Genomic DNA, 23,273 nt, shown 5'->3' on the forward strand with positions numbered 1-23,273 from the left:
CTTTTAAGCATTTCATGTTATCTTTTGTGTCTGTAAATGATAACTAGTTAGAAAAAATAAGGAGGTTTATTTTCATCATAGCTCTGATTTAGGGGTTTTACTTACGCGAGCCCTCAGAGCAATGCAAATTACGCCATCTAGAGTATGAACCTGCTCGCTGAAAAATTACCTCAGCCAGACGAAATGACATTTGAATTTTTTATTTTTTTTTTTAACCCAAACCGTCCAAATTGCTTGATGCAAAACTGTAATCTACCTACCACGACAAAAACAACAGTACACTTGTGAACATTGGAGTAAATAAGTTAAAAAATAGGATTTTCGTTTCTGGTTTTACTTTGAGTAGGTCAATTTTTTTTTTTTTTTTTTTGGGGGGGGGGAGCAATATGTTTTTATTTTCATTTTCAAAAAACTGGGGGCTAGAAGGAAAAAGTCTGCGTCAAATGCATGGGTCAAACGCAGTCAAAACAAATAGCTCCTGTCGTGTGTCATGTGACGGCCAACTAACCAATGAGAGGCCGTCATTTTCATACCCGGAAATAATTAAAGGTGCGTCTAAAAGCTTGTTCGTGATTTTTGCCATCATTGCAATCGTCATGACTGATGTTCAAGGCGAGTGTTTAGATCGATTGAGTCCCATACTAATTATTATATAATTGCCTCTTTAAATTGATCCCTTTTGTCTGATATGAGCTTTGTCGCATCGTCCATATTTCCAGGGTCATGCTAAATCAAATTAGCCATGCAATCGGGGACGAGTGATGCTTTCAACCTGCACTGACCCGATCGACTCTCAACAAACGTGAGTAAGATCTTATGTGGTCTTTTTTTTAAGCAGCAAGTGTTCAAAAACTGCTGCGTGAACGTGTGGTGCTTTCCACTTAAATAGCTTCATTCTAGTCAGTCCATGGCTGAGTCTGCCGCTCTCAAGTCCGGTCCAGTCAGCCCGTCAGAACACAGCTGGTTCCCTAGACCCCCACCACCAATTTACACCTGCACCCTGAGCCCTGAGCTGGTGGCCAAGGCACGGGAGGAGCTTCAAGAGAAACCAGAATGGCGTCTACGGGATGTGCAAGCTCTACGAGATATGATACTAAAGGTATTTTCTGCTTGTGTTCAGCCATTTTAGCTTTATTTAGAATTGTAAATTGTCCTTATGTGTTAATTACCTATGTATTTTCTCAATGCAGTACAGGCTAAATTGTGGTGGTTCATAATTCATGTGTGTGTATGTTTTTGCAAGCTAATTAATTTTATTTTTGTCTAAGAGTTGCATTTGTTGTGTGGTTTTCTGCCTGGAATGTGCAGGAGCAGCCCAATCTCAGGACGAGGCTGGACGACTCCTTCCTCCTGCGCTTCCTGCGGGCCAGGAAGTTTGACTACGACCGAGCCCTGCAGCTCTTGCTCAATTACCACGCAGGACGGAAGGCTTGGCCTGAAGTTTTCCAGGACCTGAAGCCGTCTACGGTGAAACACGTGCTGGATTTGGGCTTTCTCACGGTCCTGCCTCGACCGGACCCGAATGGAAGATACATCCTCTGTCTCCGGCCAGGTTGGTATCCTGCGTTAAGAAGGCACACTTTAACCACTTTGATAACCTAAGCAGAAGCAATTAGCATAAAATTTTTGGTCGTTTTAACCAAGATTATGCTTAATTTCATATTATCATAGACTAACTAACTTTGTATCGCGTCTTGTCATACAGGAAAATGGAAATCAGACGATTACCCGTTTGTTGACAATGTGAGGGCCATGTATCTGACACTGGAGAAACTAATCCAGCCGGAGGAAACACAAGTCAACGGTATTGTAATCTTGGCCGATTACACCGGAGTCGGTATGTCGCAGGCTTCCAACCCGGGTCCTTTCCTTGCCAAAAAGGTCGTGAGCATTCTTCAGGTAAAAAGGAGTTTAAAATACATGTTGATTGGATTGACAGTAGCTCAATGAAAACTTGGAGCAAAAAATAAAAAAGCTGCATATTTAACACAACCACATTGTCTGAGCTTGCTCTGAAAACTGTTTTGTCATTTACAGGACGGCTTCCCAATCCGAATCAAGGCTGTTAACATCATTAACGAGCCTCGCATTTTCAAAGGCATCTTTGCCGTAATTAAACCATTCCTGAAGGAGAAGATGGCCGAGAGGGTAACTAGTCTCACACCAGACATTGTTGGTCCCAAAGTAGTCGTTTCTACAAAGCATGTTGCATTTTTACCACAGCGATTCCCAAACTCCTGTGCTTTGGGAGATTATCAGGTGTGCAGCAGGAAACGATTAATCATCACCTAATTGGTCTAAAAAAGATTTTTGTTTAGAACAAATAATATATTGCTTGTTGTCAGCGACATTTAGCTACTGAGTGATGTTTTCTGTTTTCCTTGCAGTACTTACTCCACAGCTCAGACCTGCGCTCCCTGCACCGGAACATCCCACGCTCTGTCCTGCCCGAGGAGTACGGCGGTACAGCTGCCCATCTGGACATGCGCGCATGGTCCAGACTGCTGCTGGACTCTGAGGAGGACTTCATTGTTGAGTTCTGCCAGCCGGATCCACTGGAGGGCGCCGTGCCACCGGAGTCCTTGCTGTTCCGAGGTGACGAAGCTGGGGGGCCGGAGGATGACGCATTCAGGGGGCTGCGCTCGCAACTTTATTCGTGTTACTAACAAACATTGGCAGAATGATGATTAGTTGGGCAAGTTGCTTATGACTTTTTTTGTCTACTAACCATCCAGTTTGTGTATCCTCGCTTGGGTTGTGAGTGAGCTGGAGCCTATCCCAGCTAATTTGGACACCACAGGCACTATTTGGAGTTGGATGGTCAGTGTTGTGTGGTTGGCACTCGGCTCAGTCGGTCCGTCACCAGCTGCAGGCGGCGCGTGACGCGGCAAAATATGCATTCATGATTTGCCACGACTGATTGCAGCTTTGTGTATTATTTTTTTTTTTTTGTAATAATGGGAGTTTTTCCAAGTCATAGCATAAACAGTGCTCAGTCTGTCTCGAGGCTCATACTCCCACATTGAAGCTGTTGAAAAAAAGAAAAGATTAGTGTGAAGGCTTAATTCCAGTGTTGTCCTATCGTCTCCTTTGGCTATTCTTGAACTTATAAACTAATAGCATACACTACTATAAAGCAAAGCCATATTCAGATGGATTCTCTTCAAGAGGATTTAGTGTAGTTCAGGGGTCCCCAACCACCGGTTGGCGGGCCATTTGCCACCGGGCCGCACAGAGAGTGATGGACAGCATCGACGTCACTGTTTTAACCTGTATGCCTTTTTATTTATTTTTTAGCAGAATGATCACACAAGTCAATCACATAGTGATTGAACATCCAGCGCCAAACTTCACTAAAGAATTGCACGGCACTAACTGGTTAAAAATGGCGCAAACGGAGAGCGTCAAACTTTACGGTCGTGATTGTGCTCGTATGTCATTAGAGCAATATGTTTTGTGAATTGTACGTTAAGACGAAGCAAACTGCTGGTGCTAATGAAGAGCATTTAAAGGTGCTTAGCGGCCGCGGTTCATTTTTTGTGGATTCCGCCCCCAGTTGTGACTTTGCCAAATATCATGAAGGAACAGTGCCATAATGCTGCATCTGCTTTTTACAGTGCTTTCTTATTGTTTACTTGAGCAATAGCTTTGCTTTTATATTTTCTGCATGTCTGTTGCTGTCATTGATTGCATAGCAGAATTTAACAGTAAAGTCAAATTGAAACGATGAAGCTTGTGTATTTTTTTGATTACAAGTTTGCTACAGAACGAGTTACCAAAACAAATGTATCACTCCAAGCCAATCAAACATAAACTATAAGGGCAAATGTTGGCGTGAAGTTGATGGAATCTTGATGTTTACATCATACCATGCCTTGACATATGACTTCAGTTTGTTCTGCAACCACGTTAACACTCAATTCACTTTTCCCAAATGATATGAATGGAAATGCCAGGAGAAATAGTACTATATCTTGTAATTGATCAAAATAAATATTTATCAGTTTGTCACACTTTTTGCTTCATTTTGATAGCCGCTTGATGGTGCTGCTCCTGGTGTGCGTTTATTCGCCACATGAGGGCAGTATAAGACCACATATATATGTAGAAATATATATCAGGGGAAAATTGCACAACATGGTCTCTGAGATGTCACAGTCCGCAATTCTTCAGCAGAGAAATTAGGGAAAAGCGATGCAAAACAACAATAAAGTCAGCCAAACGATGGCTCGTATCTCAGGTAAACTCCTGAGTCACGCCACTCTTATCTCAAGACACCACAATCATTAATGTACCTGCACAGTTTTCCAGTCTATCCACTGTAATGTTCTTTCTCAAGATATTAGAAAAACCTGAGAAAATGGATGTTCGTCAGTGCAGGCAGTGTAAATGTCTGGATGAAAATAGAGCGGGCGTGTGAGCCCTCAGGTCTCTTTTGGCTAGTTGCCACAGAAACATTAACGCAGGCCTCGGTTCTTTTATGCTCCTCTGTGGCCTTGCTCGTATGGATTTGACTGCATTTTATCTCCACACGTTCCACTCTTTGATGGTTCGGTGATGTTCTTTTTTTTTCCAATGACCCATTTTTTTCTATTCAGTTTCAAATGTCACCACAAAAGATTCAAGGTATTTTTGTCCACCAGGTGTTTTTTTGTTCTGGGAGAGAAACAACAAATAACAATATATTTGGTCATTTCACAGCTTGAGCTTTACTAGACTTTAACAAACAATCCTGTGTTTGGGAGAGACAAAAGCCTTTAGAAAGTGGAGAAGATGGAAAGTGCAATCTTTGCTGCAGATCAGATAGATTTCCTTTCCTTGTGCGCACTATACTTTAAAATCATACACTGTTGAATAATATTTGAACAGTTGAATCTTTTTTTATTTAGACAAAAAAAGAGAGAAAATCACTTAAAGTAGCTTAAGTCATCACAATCGATAATTGTTTTTCAGTCAGACTCCTGGCTGAGCAAGAAATCCCGTGGTGGTGTGCCTGCTCGTCTGGGCACACTGGGGTTCCAGTACCCCCAGTTTGAAAACCACTCCGATTACCAGCCAATTTTCCTATCTGGAGATACCCGATGAAGAACCCTCATCAGGTGGGTGTCTGCTTGCTGCTTTGATGGACACTAAACAAAGCTGAGGTTATCCATAAAACACCCTGTAAGCCACCCCCAACTCCTCATAAAAAAAAAAAAAAAATCTGTGTCAGTGTTAAGCGGGGGAGACTCCAGCCCACGGGGGAGTGGGAGTGGGAGTGGGAGCGGGAGCCTCCACTGTGGTTGTCTCTTAGTCGCTTCAGACTCGACTAACTCCATTTTGGAACAACAGCTGTTGGAAGAAGACAAGACAAGCAGCTTTTCACAAGCTCTTGTTTGCCTACCGAACGCTGTTTGCTCGTCATTAACGCCACCGTGCAGCTTTGTCCTATTTTGTTTTGTTTCATTGTTCGCTTTTTTAAAATATATTTCCCCCATTTTTTTTTTTTTTTTTTGCTTCCGAGTGGCAGGAAACTTAAGCGTGAATCCATGGTGTTAAATGTCCATTGTAACAAGTGGATAAGAGGAGGCGAGCGGATCAAGGTTAGTGACGCTCTTGTTTGGTTGTCGCGTCCAGGGCGTAATTTAATCTCTTTTTTTTCGGGGGGCTGCTAATGATTTTCAAATGTCTCATTTAGAGGTGAATTTGTCAACCGCGGTATGTAGTCACGAAGCGGCGGCGAGTAGATCATCCAAAATGTACACCTTCCCTTCTTCCTTCGTCTTTGTCCTCACATTTTCCACCTTCGCCTGTTCATGTCACAATGTTAAATTGTTGAATCCTGCTCTTATTGTGTACTCGCATTCTTGCTAGCTTGCTTGTTAGCCTCTGCGTTGTCACTGGTTCGCGCAGATCTCCTCCACACTAAAACACTGCATCTTTTTTCATGTTGATGTTGCCTTTGACGCCTTTGCACGCAGCATCATGCCTGCTGAATTTGAAAAATGCACGCTTGGCCATTATAACCCGGGCCAGTCGCTTTTTGGGAAGCACCCACCAGGGACCCCCCGCTTTGCTCGAGTGTTGCTGGGCAAGTGCCAGCATCACCCGGCATGTACGACAAACACTTCATGGCTTCTTGCCTGCCGAGCTGACCCCCCCACTCCACCGTTGCATGCATGGCGAAGAAACATCCCTCCAGAATGAGGGAGAAATGTGATCACAAGTTAACCTAAGCGACGTGAAAATACTTTTGACGTTTTGGCAAGTCTTGGCTTGAAGAAACTGTTGCACATCGATCGTGTGTGTTTTTTTTCTTTTTCTTCTTCAAGGCAAGTTACCTGCACGATGCCAATTTGGCAATGCAGCTGAAAAGGTGACACCAAGGACATCACGTGGTAAATGTGTTGCTTTAAAAAATGGAAACGTGATTTTTTTTTAAAATACATTTTTACCATTTACATTTTTTTTAAATGTGTTTATCCCTTCTCTTGAAAATGAGACGAGACAAGCTGGTCTGTTCTTGATAACAGCCTTGGGTAAAGAGAACCATATAAAACACTCAAGTCAATTATACTAGGAAAAAAAAAACACACAAAAATCATTAGTAGCCTGTTGACCTTCAACAGAATCGTGTATAGCCACCTTCCTGGCTCATTTTACTGAACATGAGACAAGGCTTGCAGAGGAAAATATGTTTGTCAGATGTATTGGTGCGTTGAGTAAGTGGAAGTATGAAAGGCATATCTGTTGCTACCCAATATTTATAACTATTTGCCTGGAATCTTGTCGAGCCCATCTATTGGGGGATAGGGATTAAGTAAGCCCTTCTGAAAATCAACCCTTTTGGAGTTTGTAAATGTTTAGCTGGAGGCAAAAAAGATCCAGCATGCTTGTTTGAAAATGCTGGTTAGCGTGTTTACATGCAACAAATGGTAATTTACGTGAATATGTGAGAATAAGTGTTAAAATATGACAAGTCGAGTGATGACTTTTATGTGATGCTGCAAAGTCAGCGACAAGGACAGATAAGAAGGATGTAGCAAGCACCTCACAAAATCAAAACTATTATTGGGATGAATTTTAAAAATATTTTTACAGGTTGAAATGGACAACAGGAAGAATGTGAAGCTCATAGTTGGACAGGCCAATCGAGACTCCTTCAACAGTTCATAGCTGGCATAAGTTTTTGTTTTTGCTTTTTTTGGCAACCAAACCACAAGATAGTAGCAGTGTTTTCTGCTGCCTTTGTTTCTTGAAACATAATATTATTGGCATAACCTAAGGGTTAAAGTGTCACATGATAGGTCACTGAGTTCACTTTTGCAGAAATAATCTCATAGTTTAATACTTAGATTATCATATTTCATGGATGGATTTTACAATGCACAATGTAGAGTAAGGTCAAGTCACGATGTAAGGGGTTAAAGTTCATGGTCGGGACTCATCTGAAGTGGACTCCTTTTTATGAGTGATGCTTATTTATTCAATTTATGCTGAAGTTGAGACTTACTCCACAGATGCTGATCTTCAGTCTGCTCTGTCGCAGCAATCAACACCTGACATGATCAGAAGAGGCCATGCAATTAATTGAATTTCAATCGTGATGGTGGCTACCATGACTGTTGACTTCTCAGTCGTGGCTACAGCATGTTCGCCTTTAGCATTGCATCAGCGTGTCTCCCTAACGGCAGTAGTACGAGCCGAGGGCTGAGGCCTATTTTTCAACGACTGCCTCTGTGTAATCATGGTGTTAATGGGCCCATATTTTGAGCAAGGGGGGGGGATTCGTCGGTTGAACGGCTCTGACCTCCATCTGCATTCTTTGCCCCACGCACTGAGGACGTAAGCTCTTCTGTTTTTAGCAGCCGGACTCGCCCGTGAAGAGGCGAGAGCGAGAGGCCGAGCGTACTTGAGCTGTCCGATTACACAAGTCACTGACACGCTCGGCTCGGAACTCGTATGTTCATTTTCTATTATTCATGAAGAATGCGTTTCATTCACGCATGCTTCAGGACATCATATGCGAGATTTGCTCAAGGCTGTCCTCGATCGCACTCGGATGGAAAAATGCGTAGGAGGAACCACGTTCCATTTTAATGGGAAGAAGCTAGCAGCGAAAGTCCATGTTGCATTTTCGCAGAAATCTGTTGTAGTTTTGGAGGAATGAAAATATTTTTTTTGCTAACTCAGTCATTTTACAAGCATGAAGTTATATCTTTTGAAAAGTCAATATTTTGAGATTAGCACCGTTTTATGGTTGTCTTATTTTTCAGTGAGAATTGCCTGATAAAAAATAGCGCACCGGTGATGGGAAATAGAGAAGAATCTAGACAAGTGATCATTTGAAAATGTAAACACTGACAGATATTTATACAGATTGTGTTGCATATTTATGTTTGTGTTACCTAATTGTGAGAAATCATTCGCATGATCAGCACTGTCCATCAGAAAATTGGCAATGTTGACCATTGTTTTCTAAAGTAAAGAAAGTAGATGTCTGCAAAAGTCTTACTGGTTGGTAATTTTGTGGATTTTGAGTGTTAATCAAGGTCTCACTTAGCAATTCATTGATTAGTTTAATTAATCTGCCCCTCTAGCCATCATCAATGTGGTACATTTTTAATATGCCCACCCAAACCTTTTGGGAATGTTAATGAAAGTATGTACAAAGGTGTTTATCAATGGAAAATTGTATCCGGGTGACCCCAAAATCTCGGACGGTTGGGCATATTTCTTTCAATTTACCGTATTTTCCGGACTATAAGTCGCTCCGGAGTATAAGTCGCACCAGCCATAAAATGCCCCAAAAAGTGAAAAAAAACATATATAAGTCGCTCCGGAGTATAAGTCGCATTTTGGGGGCAATTTATTCGACAAAATCCCACACCAAAAACAGTCATGAACGAGCAACAACAGGCTAAACGATAGCAACAACAGGCTAAACGATAGGTATGCTAACGTGACAAACACAAACAAAGAGCTGAGAACGGGCCTGACGTAACATATAGAGTGATTAAGGACAACTATTACATGAATAACATGTTTATAAAACCATCAGTGTCACTCCAATTCATTAAATAGCAACAACAGGCTAAACGATAGGTATGCTAACGTGACAAACTCAAACAAAGAGCTGAGAACGGGCCTGACATAACATATAGAGTGATTAAGGACAACTATTACATGAATAACATGTTTATAAAACCATCGGTGTCACTCCAATTCATTAAATCCATCGATCGTTCTTTGTCAACAATGGGTGCGCGCGACTGAGGGCGCTTGCACTTCAAAATATTCCACAGGCTCATATAACGATAGATAAACTATATTTCAAATAACTATAATATAAGCCAATAATATTATCAAACCATCCGTGCACTTTAAATCCATTAAATTCATCGGTCAAATTCCTCGTCCTTTGTCAACATCGCCGCGCGTGCGCCCTGACGTCAGCCTCGTCTTTATTCCACAGATCTAGTATATACATAACTATATTGTAGCGTTAACAAAGTACAAGGATAGACGTGGGTTTGGTATACGGCTCTTTATTAAACAAAACAAACTTCCAAGCGTGTGGCGGCGTGGACTTCCAGACACGAGAGCTCCATGGCATAGGACCGGGCGTGCGTAATGGCCATGTCCGAGCCCCGCGCACCGTTCAGCGGACAGCCACTCGGCCGAGCGTCGGCCCCCGACTCAGTAGAGACCGGGCGTGCGTAAAAGCCATAATAGTTTTTCAAACCTTCTATGTCACTCCAAATCCTTAATTCCTTCAAACTCTTTGTCCTCCGTGTCACTTAGAAATGATCACCGCTAATGATGGTAGTCCTTGTGTGGGCACGTTTGTATGTAAACAACCGGCGCGCCGCGCTACTGACGTCACTTGAAATAGTAATCCATTGGTACATCATGGTTCTCCAAACTTTCTTTCTGCTGCTCGATTACTGTTTTCAGCTGCATATTTTACAACTTGAAGTTTGTAACCTGCAAAATATGAGTTTCTTTTTGGTGCCATTTTTCTTAAGCCCACCCAGTTGATGAGTCACGGCCAACGGTAAAATTTAGAGCGCCCTCATCCAGTTTCGTCTGAAAATATAATTTTTTTTGGTTGTTTTATCAAAGTCAAAGTCTGCTTTATCGTCGATATATTTTTTTATATACTAAGACACACAAAGAGATTGAAATTACATTTCCACTATCCCTCGGTGAGATAGTACACATATGCATACAAGCAACACAAAAAAACCCCAAGAAGGCACTAACAATGAATAAATAAGAGTATTGAATAAATGATAAATAAACAAATAATAATAAATAATAATAATAAATATAAGAGGAGCAAAAATGGAGCAAGTGTACATACAGCAGACAGTGGACTTGGATATGGTGCTTTAAAGTGTTAATTGCTTTATTTGATGTTTTCTCTATTTTTTATGTTTTGAATATGTTCAAGATAAAGAAATAAAAGCATGTGAAGTGATCAACTATACTAAAAATAACATGGGAAGTGGTCAACTATACTTGTAAGTGATGTCTTAATGATCAAGTAAAAATTTGTGAAAAAAAAACATATATAAGTCGCTCCTGAGTATAAGTCGCCCCCCCACCCAAACTATGAAAAAAAACGCGACTTATAGTCCGGAAATTACGGTAGTGTGGCCTTCGTACTTGTAATATTGTTTGAGATCAGCTCACGACGAAGATGTCAATTAATGAAGCAGATGAGGAGGAAAATAACTGGATGAAGAGCTCAGGCTCATTTGGCATCACACCAACTCTGTTTTGAAATCTTGATCCCAGTTTAGAGCAGGGTGAGTTTGTAAAAGCGTCATGCATGACTTTTTGCTTCGGATGAAAAAAAATACATTCCGTATTGATGGATGTTTGATCCGTTTGCCCCTACAGAAGCGCAAATTAAAGATGTGACATTCCTTTGGGGACTTAAAGCAATTGAATCGCAAGGCGGCTGTGGCTAAGCTGATAAAGTAGGTCGTCGGCTAACGGTATTTGCAGGTCGATCCACTCGCTCGCCTGCTTCTCTTGCACACGTGTCCTTGGGCAAAAACACTCAACCCCAAATTGATCCCGATTTTTATTCTAACACACGTCTTGGAGTGAGTGTGGGAGAGTGCCATAAATGAAAAGTGCCATTTCCGTCCTCACAATTTCATATTTTTTTCACAAATCGATTCTGTGGGTCTGTTTTTTTTTTTTTTTTCTCTCTCAAATATTCAAGGCTATTCTCGACTGCCCCTGAATGGTCATAAAATACAGCTCGAGCAAATTTTTCACCCAAGTGCTAATGGCACTGGGAAATCTATTGTGAAGTATTATGGCCTGGACACGCTCCTCTATTCCCCATTTATCTCTTCAGCGAAGAACTTCCGAGTGGATTTGTCATTTTCGCGGTATTTTCTGTAATTTTTGATAAATTCTTCGATTAGGACTTGCGTGCTCATGCGTCACACTTGAGGGTGGGTAAAATCATTCTGACGTGCAGATTGACGAAATATACCGGAAGTAGAAGAAGAAAATGTCGTAACCTCCGTGTGAACAACACTTTCTCCACGTTAGCTATATTTCACGAATTTTTCCCGTTTGCGCAGTTATAGCTATTGGAGCTGCAAAATATCTGTTTGACTTTGGCCCACTGCTCCTACTAGTTGAATTAACTGATAAATTAACTTAAAAAGGCGTGATGGAAATTCCGTTGTACGCTAGTTAACATAATCACAGAGTAATTGGCTAAGGAATTGACGTGCAGGAAATACTTTTTTGATTGTGTTAGGTTTCTCATTTCCATGGGTGGATTTATTATTGCCACCAAGTTTAAAGGCACAACTTGGACAAGTTGTTGTGATCTTGTGCATCTTTTTTTTGCTTTCAGTGATATGGCCGTCAAGCTAATGCAGTGTGCTGTTCTCTCTTCCAAACACATTAGCATACATTTCACAGGCAGGGTTTCGAAGTTGAATAAACTCAGCTTTCCATTTATTTGTTGAGGAGGTTTTTTAATCAAAGCGTATTATGCTAATGGATTTCAGCCATGGGGACAGATCTGGGAATCAAGTCGACGTGTCCATTTTTCGGCCTCCCGAGTTCAGTCTGCGAGAATTAGATAAGGCCACACGGGCCGAAAAGAAAAAAATCATTGCGCAACATTTATTGTGAAGGCATTGATCTTTTATTTCTGCCAACCATTGTGAGTAAAGTGCTAACATCATTGAGCATTGAAAGTGAGGAGATGGAAATTTGCTGAAGGCTACGAGGAAGAGTTCAGTGTGACACGGAGTAATTGGCTTGTGATCTTCTTTGTGCTTTGTACTCCTCCACCTTGGGAATTTATCAGGCTTGCTCTGCTTTAAACGGTGCCATTGCTTCCCTCAAAAAGGCCTTTCTTGCAACTCCTAGGGGAACGCTGACGAGCTTTATTGATACAAGAAATATTACACAGTCAACTGTTGATGTTGACAATGTCTGCTAATTCAAGCGAGATTAAATACGTTTGCTTTACCACCTCCTATGTGGATGTAATTTCGCAAAAACCCAAGGTGCACCTTTTAATAAGGTGTGCTTTTTGTGTAGAGCGAATTCCCAAATCTGTAAATGTTGTGTGCCACAGGAACGTAGACGTAATATGTAGGAGTATGGTCGTTTTTTATTTTCTAAGATATGACTCTTGTGTTATGAACTGATGTCAGAACAATGTGCAGCACTATGGATGCCTTTATGCGTAGAGCAAATCCTTCGTCGTGATGGGCCGTGTTTGATTTTTATTTTAAGAACATGCTGTGGGCTAAAATAAAACAGCTGCAGCGTGGAAATGGCACCCGGGCCGACCTTTGGACACCCCTGATGTACTGCGTTAGCTGTTTTATTTTGTTTACCATGATCAATGATGTTTTTATGATTTTACAATGAGGAAAGGGCTGCACCCCCCTCCCCATATGTTTTTCCCCTTTTAACAGGGCAAATCCAATCACAACCTGCTCCTATCTTCCACGTCATGAGACAGCAAAGTGTGATTGTAAAATGACTTGACGCGCCATAACAAACAGCGGAGGTTAGACTAATCGAGTTTCTAGCTTGATGCCTTTTCTGCCGCTGTTTCTTATTGCATTAGGAAGTCCCGAGAATGATCCTGCAGCCAGATTTCCAGTCAAATGCTGATGATTGTGCAAACTGCAACCAGACCAAGGGAAACACAGCTAGCAGGGTAAACGCTAAATCGCGAGCGAACTGTCATTTTTCTACCACAGGCTCCCTTTTTTTTTTTGGTCTTGTATTCCCTATTCGTTCCTCCTTCTCCTCACACTCATCAAATTATCCTCCTGCCTAATCAGGCCAAGGCACCCTGCTCAGCCACGTGTGTATGTGTGTGTGCACCACGTGTGTGTGTGAGTGTAGAAGCTGGGAGAAGGATTGGGCATAAACAACACAAGCAAACAAGCCACCTGCTTCCTGCTGAGCTCTCGTTATTTAATGTGTGGATGGAAATAGAACTGGGCAACCTTGCAGTCGAATTAAAGTGAAAAGGGCGGCCAGCTAGTAGAAAATCCCCCACATCATGGTTTAGGAAGAAGGAAGTAGAACATCATTTTAAATGCTCACAAATTGACATGGCAAGTGTCCATTGATTTTTTTAGTTACCTGAACTTGTTGAATTGCATTGGAATGATTATACAATAATTTGAAGATCTGCTCAATGCAACTTTATTTACGTATCGCTTTAACAATAGCTGTACCAAAGTGGAGCACACAGCATAAAATAATAATATTGTGTAATTGATAGCCAAAGCAAGTCTTTGAGACGTTTCACCCTGAAGAATTGATGGTTCAAATAAGTCATGAAAGGATCAATATTATTATGACATTGTGACTAAACAGTATTTCCAAATAACATGTAAACGTTAATACCGGTGCGCTAGATTTTTTTCCAAAAATTGTCATCAGAGCGTATGCTCGCTAAAAGGATTCACCCCAGCCGTCAATATTTATAATAAATATGGTTTTTAGAGTCGAAGGCACTGGCTGTTTGTACTGTGTGTGCAACCTATAATTTTTTTTCTGTCACGGCATCGGAAAATTAGCCGCACCTCCTTATTACTTACAATTTGTCACGCATTGCTTGATTGCATGTAATGATGATTGATAATATTCACAATCAACCAGCAGGTTTGCTTTTGGGGAGCATTTTCACTCTTTTATAAAACAAGCAATTAACTGATGAAGTAATCTACAGATTAATCACCGATTAAAATACTCCCAATTGCATTTTCCAAACATACTAGTCTCAGTTCATGTGCCACTTTATCATGTTCATTTCTTCTTCACTGTACACGTAGCAGGTGTGTCAGAAAAGATATTTTAAATATAAACTCCCAATCCCTCCCCTCTTCACTAATCCACTTTATTTAATCTTTAGAACCATCACAAAGTGTGACATAGTGATTAAATGGTTCAAAACAGGATAAACATTGGTGCAGCAATGATTACTACTTTTTAAACCATGATATTGATTTGCGACAAAATTTTATTTGTTGCAGAATGTTCCAGTGGTTTGGGGCAAGAAATATATTTTTGGTGACACCAGTCTTAGAACTCTTCTAGTACACTTCATATGTCAAAGTCTACATTGTGGGCGTTTAACATAGAATAAAAATTCTATATTTGAGAAGAGATCCAGCAATTGCTCCTTTGTTGTCAGAGCAACGCTGTGAAAAATAGTGAACATTACTTACTGTAGCAGCATGCCAATTAGAAAATAATATTTGGTTTTGCACATTCAGAGAGCAAACGCAGAGTTGTCACGTCTATATCGTCATGGCTTTAATAACGTCTGCGACTCGTCATGTCTCTGTTCACCAAGCATCGAGCGTTCGATGCTGATTTAATCGGAGCAGAGTTGGCGCAAGAATGGAACAAATTAAAAACAAACAAACAATTGGTCACTTTGGCTCCAGTCTGGCCGCACCACAACCGTGAGGCCTAGTTGAGGACCTGTGCAGACACATACAAACCAAAGAATTTCCAGACGCTGGAGAGGCCTCACAGGGACGGAGTAAACATAGGAACATTTTGACCATAAAAGCACACGGTGCTAGTGTCGGCTCCCTAAAACACGCCCTCCATCTATAGGCATCATCTTTTCCCCCTTCATTTTTGTTATAATTATATGACAAGCCGAACGTGACCTTAAATCTTCCCTTTGGGATGCTCACCACAGAGAGTCATGTTTCCAACCCTTGGGATTTTTGTGGCTCTGTTTTTCTGCAGGATGCAACCCCTCCCAGTCATCTGGGCTTGGGAGTGGCACTGGTGATCACGAGTGGCTGGCTGTTAAACGTCACAGTCACAGAGAGCCGAGCTACGCTGAAATGTCTTGAGTCACGTGCAAAAAAAAACAAACATTGACCCACCGGATCAACAAAGCCAGTACGAGCACGACTAAAATGAACCTTCCCATTCACGGAACATATGACTCCCATTTTTTTTCTCAGGAGTGATGTGCTAACAATTTTTGATGATGTAGACCGGAAAGCGCGTTGTTAATTTTTAAACCGTTTATAATGTTACAGTGGCTTACAATTATATAAATATATTTTTTAGGAAGAAAACCTTTGCCTTGTTTTTGATGCACAATTAATTTCTCATGAGGGTATTATGGTGGTACTTTTTTTTAGGTAGGACTTAATGAATATTACAATTTTAAAAAATCACCGACCTAGACCGAAATGCTTTGACTACTAACATTTAATGAATATTTTACAAAGGAATGGAAAATATTTCATACATATTCCCTCATTTCGACCATACAGAGCAAAACCTCTAGCAAGAGAATTGCTAGCAGTAGCCAAGTCTTGTTTTTCGGGAACATCATACCCGTGTTTTGATCTCATCCGAACTAAAGATGATCACGTGTACGAGCCCGATCAATTTTGGACTTTGCTGTAGCCTTCTAAGCAGCAGCAGCCTTTCGTTTAACGCTTCAATTAACTGAAGGAGCTGATGCTAATGGTTTGAGTCAGGCTTTTTACCGTTCTTTCCTGAGCTGTATATCACGCCTTCCTCATTTAGGACTGCATTAGAGCCTGCTTGGAAATAAGTGTCTCACTTTTCTACCTCAAGGAGGTTATCAGTTGCATTGTGTTTCTACGCATTTAAAAGACAAGATGCAGACTAAATTCAAGCGAGATTGATTGTAAGAGCCTTCTTGAATTCCATATTTTGTCACAAGTCTGTCTTGTGAAAATGGCTACAGTCGCAACCTTACCAGGTGATCTTTTAGTTCATTTTCACCTCAGCAAGGGATGTCACAGCGAGCTACGACTGAGAAGGATCGAGTGCAAATATATGCAGCACCACTGAATGGGAAAGACTTTAAATTATTTATCAGAGGAAGACCAGCAAGCAGCAACCATTCCGACAAGGAAATACAGCTCCCTTGTGTTTGAACTGGGTTTATCGGTGGAGCAGCTGCTGTCATCGTGTGAATAGCCAGTGCCCAGACCACATTTACGAAGTGTGGCTTGAGAGGAGAAAAAGACATTCAGTAGTACGGGCTTGTCAATTTATTGTTGTTGCGACTAAAGTACACCACCTTCTCCAGCAGGAAGTGTTTTTATTTTTTTAATCTTAATGTAATGTTTAACTAGTTGTGAACATAAAGGAGACTGGACACACAGTCCACTGGCGGTGTATGGCTTGAAGCTGCAAAAAGGTAATTTTTAAATTGTATCTTGAAAAGAAAATTGGCCTGTTCTGGTTCTCATAAAAAAAAATCCGAGTAGGCTTTACGGGCTCATGCAACAAGGCTAGTTAGATTAGCACTAGATTGGGTTTGATTTGGATACTCACTTGTTTATACTCCTAGTTCGAGGCTATCAATTGATAGGCAAAACATTTTCTATGAAAATCAGGACGATCTAGTTGCGATCGATTTTAATGCCTTAAAAATGAAATAATCCTAATGAATGAGAACATTGTAGGAACACATTTAAAATGTGAATTTGATCGAGAAATGGGTTCTTCTCTTTTCAACTTGTAACTTAGTACGTAACACTGCCAAATCTAATCACTAGATCTTTGGCAGACAATATAACAGCACAGTCCTTTGTGTAAACCGACTAATATTAGTGTCGTACTGATGAGCTGACTTAATTCAGATGTTATGAATCCCAGTCGCTTTCTCGGCAGCATAGAGGCAAGGGCTGGCTAGAACTGGGATTCATAATGTCTTTAATGAACAGTACTGTATAGCCTCTGCCCCTTTGTGGCACACGAGAAGAAGTACCTTATAAACGATGCGGTCAAAAACTTTTAAACTCTTTGTCTTTAGAGTATGTTTTAAAGTACAAAATTATGACATGTTTTTGACAGGGAAAGCTGGAAGAGATTCATGGAATTTTAATTGAAAGATGTTAAAACCATTGAATAGTACGGTATTGCCCTTGGCATTTTCATTGAAAGATGTTAAAAACATTGAATTGTACTGCCCTTTTTGCACCCTAATCATTTTCACATTGCTAACGCTAAATTGTTTATAATTTCTTCTGCGACAAATTGCAGCGGCGTTCTGCAGGATATTGAACTGCTTCTGATGTCATTGTCCCCTTGTGATTGTTCCTTGCAGTTAGGCAGGCTTTCTATAAATTGAGCCCACGAGTGGCCCCTGAGCATTGTTACAATGACTCACCGATGCTTTCAGAATTAAAGTCCCTTTACAGGCTAATGTAGACCGCTGATTACAGTAGCTTGTTTAGAGTCTTGTACGGTTGCGATAAACAAGCAGGCGGAATCCCGGCTGCAAAGGGTTTTGTGGTCATCCTGCTTTTCGTCATCGCAACGGAAGACTTGCCAGAAAGACAGGACTATTATGGGCTGAAGTAATGAAGTCATTTTGTGCGTGTTCCTTTGAGTAATCAGAACTTTATTAGACATGAAGAGGCAAAAAAGGCTCCAGTGGGATGATAGTAAGCCTTGCGCTCCAATGGCTCGTGTCAAAGTGACAAGCTAGTTCATACACTACTTTTGTGTCTGTGATATGTTTTCTCTTTGGTAGACATTTTGGATACAGTGGTGCCTTGACAATTTACATAACACTCAAAAACCTTTACCGCAAATCATCTTCCCGCTTTGAAATGAACTCATGAAGAACCGTCACGATTGTCTTGATAGACAACCAGAAGAAACAAACCGAAAACATCTAATCTGTATTTTAATGAGGAAAAATAGCATTGTATAATATTGAATTTAAACAAACAGTAATGACTCAAAGCATTCAAAGCAGTCAAATTAGAATTTTTTTTTTAGAAATTAGATAGAATTTAAATAGAATTAGAAAATATTTTACATTTTATGCTTTAATTAAATGGCCATTGTACTGCATATGCATGCTATGTGCTACTCATTAGCTCTTCTCTATCTATGGTGTTTCATCCATTTTGTGTTAGCATCATTAAACCAGCAGATTTAGACATCTTCGTTTCATGGAAACCTGCTAATGATCTCATGGTAGTATTTGATCTGCATGAGTAGTCAAGGTGACTAATTGTCCACACAGAGGCAATTAGTAGGCAACTCCCTTAAGCCACATACCAACCGGGCCAGTCCATTTGAAAACACTGCTTGTTTGTGTTGGCTTTGTCAAACCCGCTTCCGTAAATGAAACAAAGTTGAGGCAGAACAAACAACGTAGTCATGTGAGCATGATGTGACAATCCTACTTCACTTACAGACGGGAAGTGAACTCAGTGTCTGCTGAGCGGAAATGAAACTAGTGTGTCTGAATCTCCATGTGGAATTTTCTCAGTAAGCTACTCCCGCTGTGAACAAGCTTGTCTTTGCCATCTGTGACGCTAACACTAGCAATAGCAGCTGCTGTGCTGCTGGGCTGTCAATATGATCATGTGTCGCCCCGAGAAGTTGAAAAAGAGATGCCGCGAGAAAGGCGAGTGAGAAACGCCCCCGTAAATGAAGATGAATACCGTGAGGGCTCATTAATAATATAGTACGGGTGTGTCAAAAGTACAACCTGTGGGCTAGAAATGGCTCGTTTCACCAGCAAAGTGAGCCTACATTGGACCCCTGCATACTCAATTAAATTCACTTAATTGGTACAATTTGTTACAAATGTGTCTTTGTTCATCTTTATAGTCTAGCGATGTGATGGGTAGAAGTGCTCCTCTGCTAGATGGTGGAAGGTACAATTAAAACCTGCCATGCCAAACATTGGCGGAGCTAAGATTTTTCTCCTTGGGGGTGCCAAGGATATCTCAAAAGATCTGCAAAACAAACCAAAAAAATTTACAGGAAACGCTGATATCACTACAGAGGAGAGTGAAAGATGTGTGGGGGCGAGGTCCTGGGAAAATCAAAAGTACTCACAAGTGTACCTTCTGCTGTTTGATGGAAAGAATTTCATAATTCTTCCCATTACTGTACGTTGCTAGCATACAGTAAGGTATGAAAAGTTCTTTAATATTGAACTATTTTTAGTGAATGTCAAAAAGATCAAGTATATATCTATGGGGCATTTTCTTCCAGATGCACAAGAAGGTTTAATCTATCCAAAATAGTTGCTTGTTCTCATGCTAATTTTAGCTACGCCCACATAGGAGGTCGACTTTGTGGCTAATGTAACAATGAGTTACGCCATGGTCTTAAATTGATTCAACTAGTAAGTGTGCCAGTAGTGGCGAGGGATAAAGAAGATCAACCAAGAGAGAGCTCAAGACGGCACAATGGCCGAGCTTAAGTTACTTAACTGTGTGCTCCAAAAAGCCTCGTCACAAAGATACATTATTTTAGGACGCCATTTTTGGACCAATGGAGTGAAATTGGGTCATTTTTTGTGGCACACCTGATGATGTCTTGGTGACAGTGTTTGCGTATGACCGACTTAACAGATGATCACTCCAAAATCAGAGATATAGTGTTTCCGCTGGAAAACATGACTTCCCCCAAACAATGCGGCCTTCGTGTGTGTGTGACCTCTGCTGCCTCAGCAGTGTCCTTTTATGGCACAGTACAGCGTAGAAAGAAAACAAGTGCGCAGATGGCTTCATGTTACAAAGGGAATGTGAGCGGACGCGTCTGGGAAAAGACTGACCCCGGGTCAGTGTGTTGTAACCGCGTCTACCAGCTCATTTTGTATTCCTCACGGTCGGCCATTCCTCACCACTCAGCAATTGAGTCACAGCTTGGTACGTGTTTTATCGCAGTGACCAGCTGAAGCGGTCAGGGGTCACAACGACAGCTTCAGACAGCGACGCCATGGGGCCAGCGTCTCGAGCTGCGCCGCCGCTTACGGTATCTCCGGGTTGTTGTCACATCTCCAAACGCGAGCTAATCATGCAAAGCGACCGAGAGAGAAATGACGGAGATTAGAACAAGGTTTCTGTCATCTTTTCTCGTTTGTTCTCATCTCGGTTGTGTGGCAGCGCTTGACAGGAGCTTGACCTACTTTAATAGCGAGTGAGAAGAGGAAAGCGAAAACGGCACGGATTGCTAAGAGAGAGGCGCTTTTTGAGCCAGCTTGGTCCTTTGAATAGTTTCAAGCTCTTTGGCTCGGACTTGTCCAATTGATCAGGGCCGGACAAATGGACTCATCCGGAGAGGTAGCACGCAGGATCCCTTGGAGATGTAGAGCTGCTTTTCGTCTTTAGGGATTTAATTAGACCCCTGTTGTCAACGCACATTTCTGCCAGTTTTTTGGAAGACATGATGAAAAGATCTATTCATCACCCAGATGACCTTAATGGAAAAGTATCGTCCCACTGAAGAGGTCATGCCAACCATAATCAAGTAGAATTTTTGTCTACCCGCTGACTGCAGGTGTAATGAGAGCGCTGGTCATGGACAGATGATGGACGTGGAGACGTCGTACTCGGACTTCATCAACTGTGATCGTACCGGCCGCAGGAACGCCGTGCCCGACATCGCGGGTGAGGACAAAGTGGAGGCCAGCGCCAGTGACGTCGCCAAAGACTTGGCAGAGATGGATTTAAAGGATGCAGGTCAGTGGCCCCGTACGAACATCACGATCAATCGAATAACGTGACCCAACACAGCTACGCTACTTGGTCACATGCAGCTTTGCAGATTTGGGCCTGGTATGCACATGAGGAATTTTTCAAATCTTAAAAGATTCTTTTTTTTTTTTGCAACACCCACACAAAGAGGGAAAAAACAAGCATTTAACAGTTTTGGTTGTATGTTTCTACTGTTGGTTTCTTTCTTCAGCAATCTAATTATCTGAATATGCAAATCCAACAAGGCTGTTTTGAAAATTTGACCGCTATAAATCATTCCACTCCTCAGCTAGTGCGGCAGGATGTCTCCCATTTGGATTTCCAAATGTCATCTTGTCGCCAGAGGAAGTTGTGTTTCCTTTCACAGCTTCTCATTATTGTTTCCTCATAAACCCACACAGCAAATCGTTTTCCTGCAGCACTTAACGCCAGACTCGACACCGGCAGGGGTCTCCAACTTGTTTTCATCACAGGCTACATTGTACTTATGGTTTCCCTCCATCATGGTGAAAGCACAAATGTATACGTAATTGCTCAGGGGGGGTAAAACATGGTAAAAATTATGGTTCAGAATGAACCTTTCTCTTGAGTTCACAATGTCACACTGCAAATAAAATTCTAAACTGACTATGTCGCCCGCATTGAACTCTGTAGACCTTCAAAATCAGAACTAACACTTTAGATTGGTAATGAATTTGTATGTATAAATTGAATCAATTCACCTCCTGGCCACTTGAGGGCGCTTTGCATCGATGTGCCTCGGACAGAAGAAGACAACCGAAACAACTAAATGGCAACCAAAACAAGCAGCGTTTTTTTTATAAATCGGAAGTTTTGGGGTCATTTTGGATCCCTGTTTGATTCTGGAACACAAGAAAAATCAATTAAATATATATATATAGGGGAAAAAAGCAAAGGCCTTTTCACACCATACTTGGCGTCAACATTGACGAATCCATCCAAGCCGTATCACGGTGGGGTATATCTTGTAAGGTGGGGTGTTGTGTCACAATGTGACGCACCCTCTATTTGTGAGTTACAGGATACAGACTTGTGCAAATATTTGTTCATTCTTCTGCTATGACATCATTCTGAGTGACTCAGACACTGAACAGCATTCACTGTTCCGTGAGAAAATAACAATATGTCAGCGACCGATTACGATTCTTTTGAACAGGGCTAATAATAAATTGAATTGAGGGCTCGACTGAATTCTCTCCGTCAGGCAAGCCCGAGGCATCCCCAGCCCCCGAGGGCGAGGGCTCTACCAGTCAAGACGCCCAGGGAGGTGGAGGCCCATCCTAAGCAGGAAGCGGCAGCACAGAGCGGACGGAGATGGAGATGCTATGGCACGTTGACGGCTCGTTTGGAGCTCGCTCAGCGCCGATTGGATCAGATGTTAAGACGGCAACCGCCAGTAAGCCTGACTGTCGTTTGAGACGCTTGTCTTCTGCGCCAGACTCTGTTTAGTCCCTTCATATTCCTTGTGGGACGAGGAGGCGGAGAGACATTGGATTTATGTGAATCATTTGAGCGGTCCAAAACAATTTCCAGCCCAATGACGAAGAAGGAACTCATAACCTTGTGTCATTTTCTTTCTATATGTGTGCGTGTGTTTGTAACCCTCTTGACCTGTTTCCTTATCAAATCTTGCTCCTTTTTTTTTCCAATATCCAACTTAGTCTCCATTGAACCATCATGTATTTATTGCTAACTGTTCAGTGATAACTTTGTGATAGCGATTTTCTTTGTGTAATAAAAAAAATCTTATGAATCCAGTGTTCTCTTGCTGCTTTAATGCTTCCATGGGACTCAATTAGCGGGTTTGTGGTGATCGGAGGAGATAAAAGAGGCTGAGTGGGATTCGCTACCTCTGCTGTAAATATTAGGGAACTTTGTGTACATTAAGTGGCAACACAAAGCTCATGTTTACTTGAGGACCCTTCCAGTTTGTCTGCAAAGCTGTGGGAGCTTTTCATTTTTGTTATGTTTTCATTTGATCCACTGTTAGGTTTAGGTAAAAGACCAAATACAATGTTCATAGGATTATTATTGCGATCAATGTTATTGTATTATTTAATCATTTCATATTGAAACAGACATAAATGAATAAACTAATAGCTGCTCCTCAGTTGGCTGGCTAAAGATAAAATTCCTTTTGAAAATGTTATCTGATATGAATATTTGGATACCTGACATTTTAAATGTAATAATTGTTTCCAAGAAAGAAACAAAAAAACGTTCTTTATTAAGTATACT

At 41.4% G+C, this 23,273-nt stretch overlaps 2 protein-coding genes across 7 annotated transcripts; both read left to right on the forward strand.

Moving 5' to 3' along the window:
* The first annotated feature begins 519 nt into the window (after positions 1-519).
* ttpal (tocopherol (alpha) transfer protein-like) lies at positions 520-3,731 on the forward strand. Of its 4 annotated transcripts, none has more exons than XM_049754355.1 (7): positions 520-612; positions 720-802; positions 901-1,099; positions 1,309-1,552; positions 1,706-1,899; positions 2,038-2,148; positions 2,388-3,731. In XM_049754355.1, exons 2-7 carry the CDS (start codon positions 762-764, stop codon positions 2,664-2,666), a joined length of 1,068 nt encoding a protein of 355 aa, XP_049610312.1. In that variant the 5' UTR covers positions 520-612; positions 720-761; the 3' UTR covers positions 2,667-3,731. The 4 variants fall into 4 exon arrangements, with proteins under 4 accessions (XP_049610312.1, XP_049610315.1, XP_049610314.1 ...); XM_049754358.1 differs by having other exon boundaries at positions 531-549; positions 890-1,099; XM_049754357.1 differs by having other exon boundaries at positions 548-612; positions 890-1,099.
* Positions 3,732-5,076: 1,345 nt separating this feature from the next.
* pkig (protein kinase (cAMP-dependent, catalytic) inhibitor gamma) lies at positions 5,077-22,788 on the forward strand. Of its 3 annotated transcripts, none has more exons than XM_049753884.2 (3): positions 5,077-5,099; positions 20,818-20,999; positions 22,240-22,788. In XM_049753884.2, exons 2-3 carry the CDS (start codon positions 20,846-20,848, stop codon positions 22,317-22,319), a joined length of 234 nt encoding a protein of 77 aa, XP_049609841.1. In that variant the 5' UTR covers positions 5,077-5,099; positions 20,818-20,845; the 3' UTR covers positions 22,320-22,788. The 3 variants fall into 3 exon arrangements, with proteins under 3 accessions (XP_049609841.1, XP_049609838.1, XP_049609840.1); XM_049753881.1 differs by lacking the exon at positions 5,077-5,099 and adding an exon at positions 5,228-5,582; XM_049753883.1 differs by lacking the exon at positions 5,077-5,099 and adding an exon at positions 16,597-16,702.
* Positions 22,789-23,273: the final 485 nt, after the last annotated feature.

This window comes from Syngnathus scovelli, chromosome 2, assembly GCF_024217435.2.
Source record: "Syngnathus scovelli strain Florida chromosome 2, RoL_Ssco_1.2, whole genome shotgun sequence".
Taxonomy (NCBI): Eukaryota; Metazoa; Chordata; class Actinopteri; order Syngnathiformes; family Syngnathidae; genus Syngnathus; species Syngnathus scovelli.

What these genes read in the sequence shown, in the direction of transcription:
- pkig (XM_049753884.2), top strand. Translation starts at nt 20,846, where the DNA reads ATGATGGACGTGGAGACGTCGTACTCGGACTTCATCAACTGTGATCGT. An exon ending in GATGGATTTAAAGGATGCAG is followed by an intron (nt 21,000 to 22,239) that starts GTCAGTGGCCCC and finishes TCTCTCCGTCAG; the next exon opens with GCAAGCCCGAGGCATCCCCA.
- ttpal (XM_049754355.1), top strand. Translation starts at nt 762, where the DNA reads ATGCTTTCAACCTGCACTGACCCGATCGACTCTCAACAAAC. An exon ending in TACGAGATATGATACTAAAG is followed by an intron (nt 1,100 to 1,308) that starts GTATTTTCTGCT and finishes TGGAATGTGCAG; the next exon opens with GAGCAGCCCAATCTCAGGAC. An exon ending in AGGAGAAGATGGCCGAGAGG is followed by an intron (nt 2,149 to 2,387) that starts GTAACTAGTCTC and finishes TTTTCCTTGCAG; the next exon opens with TACTTACTCCACAGCTCAGA.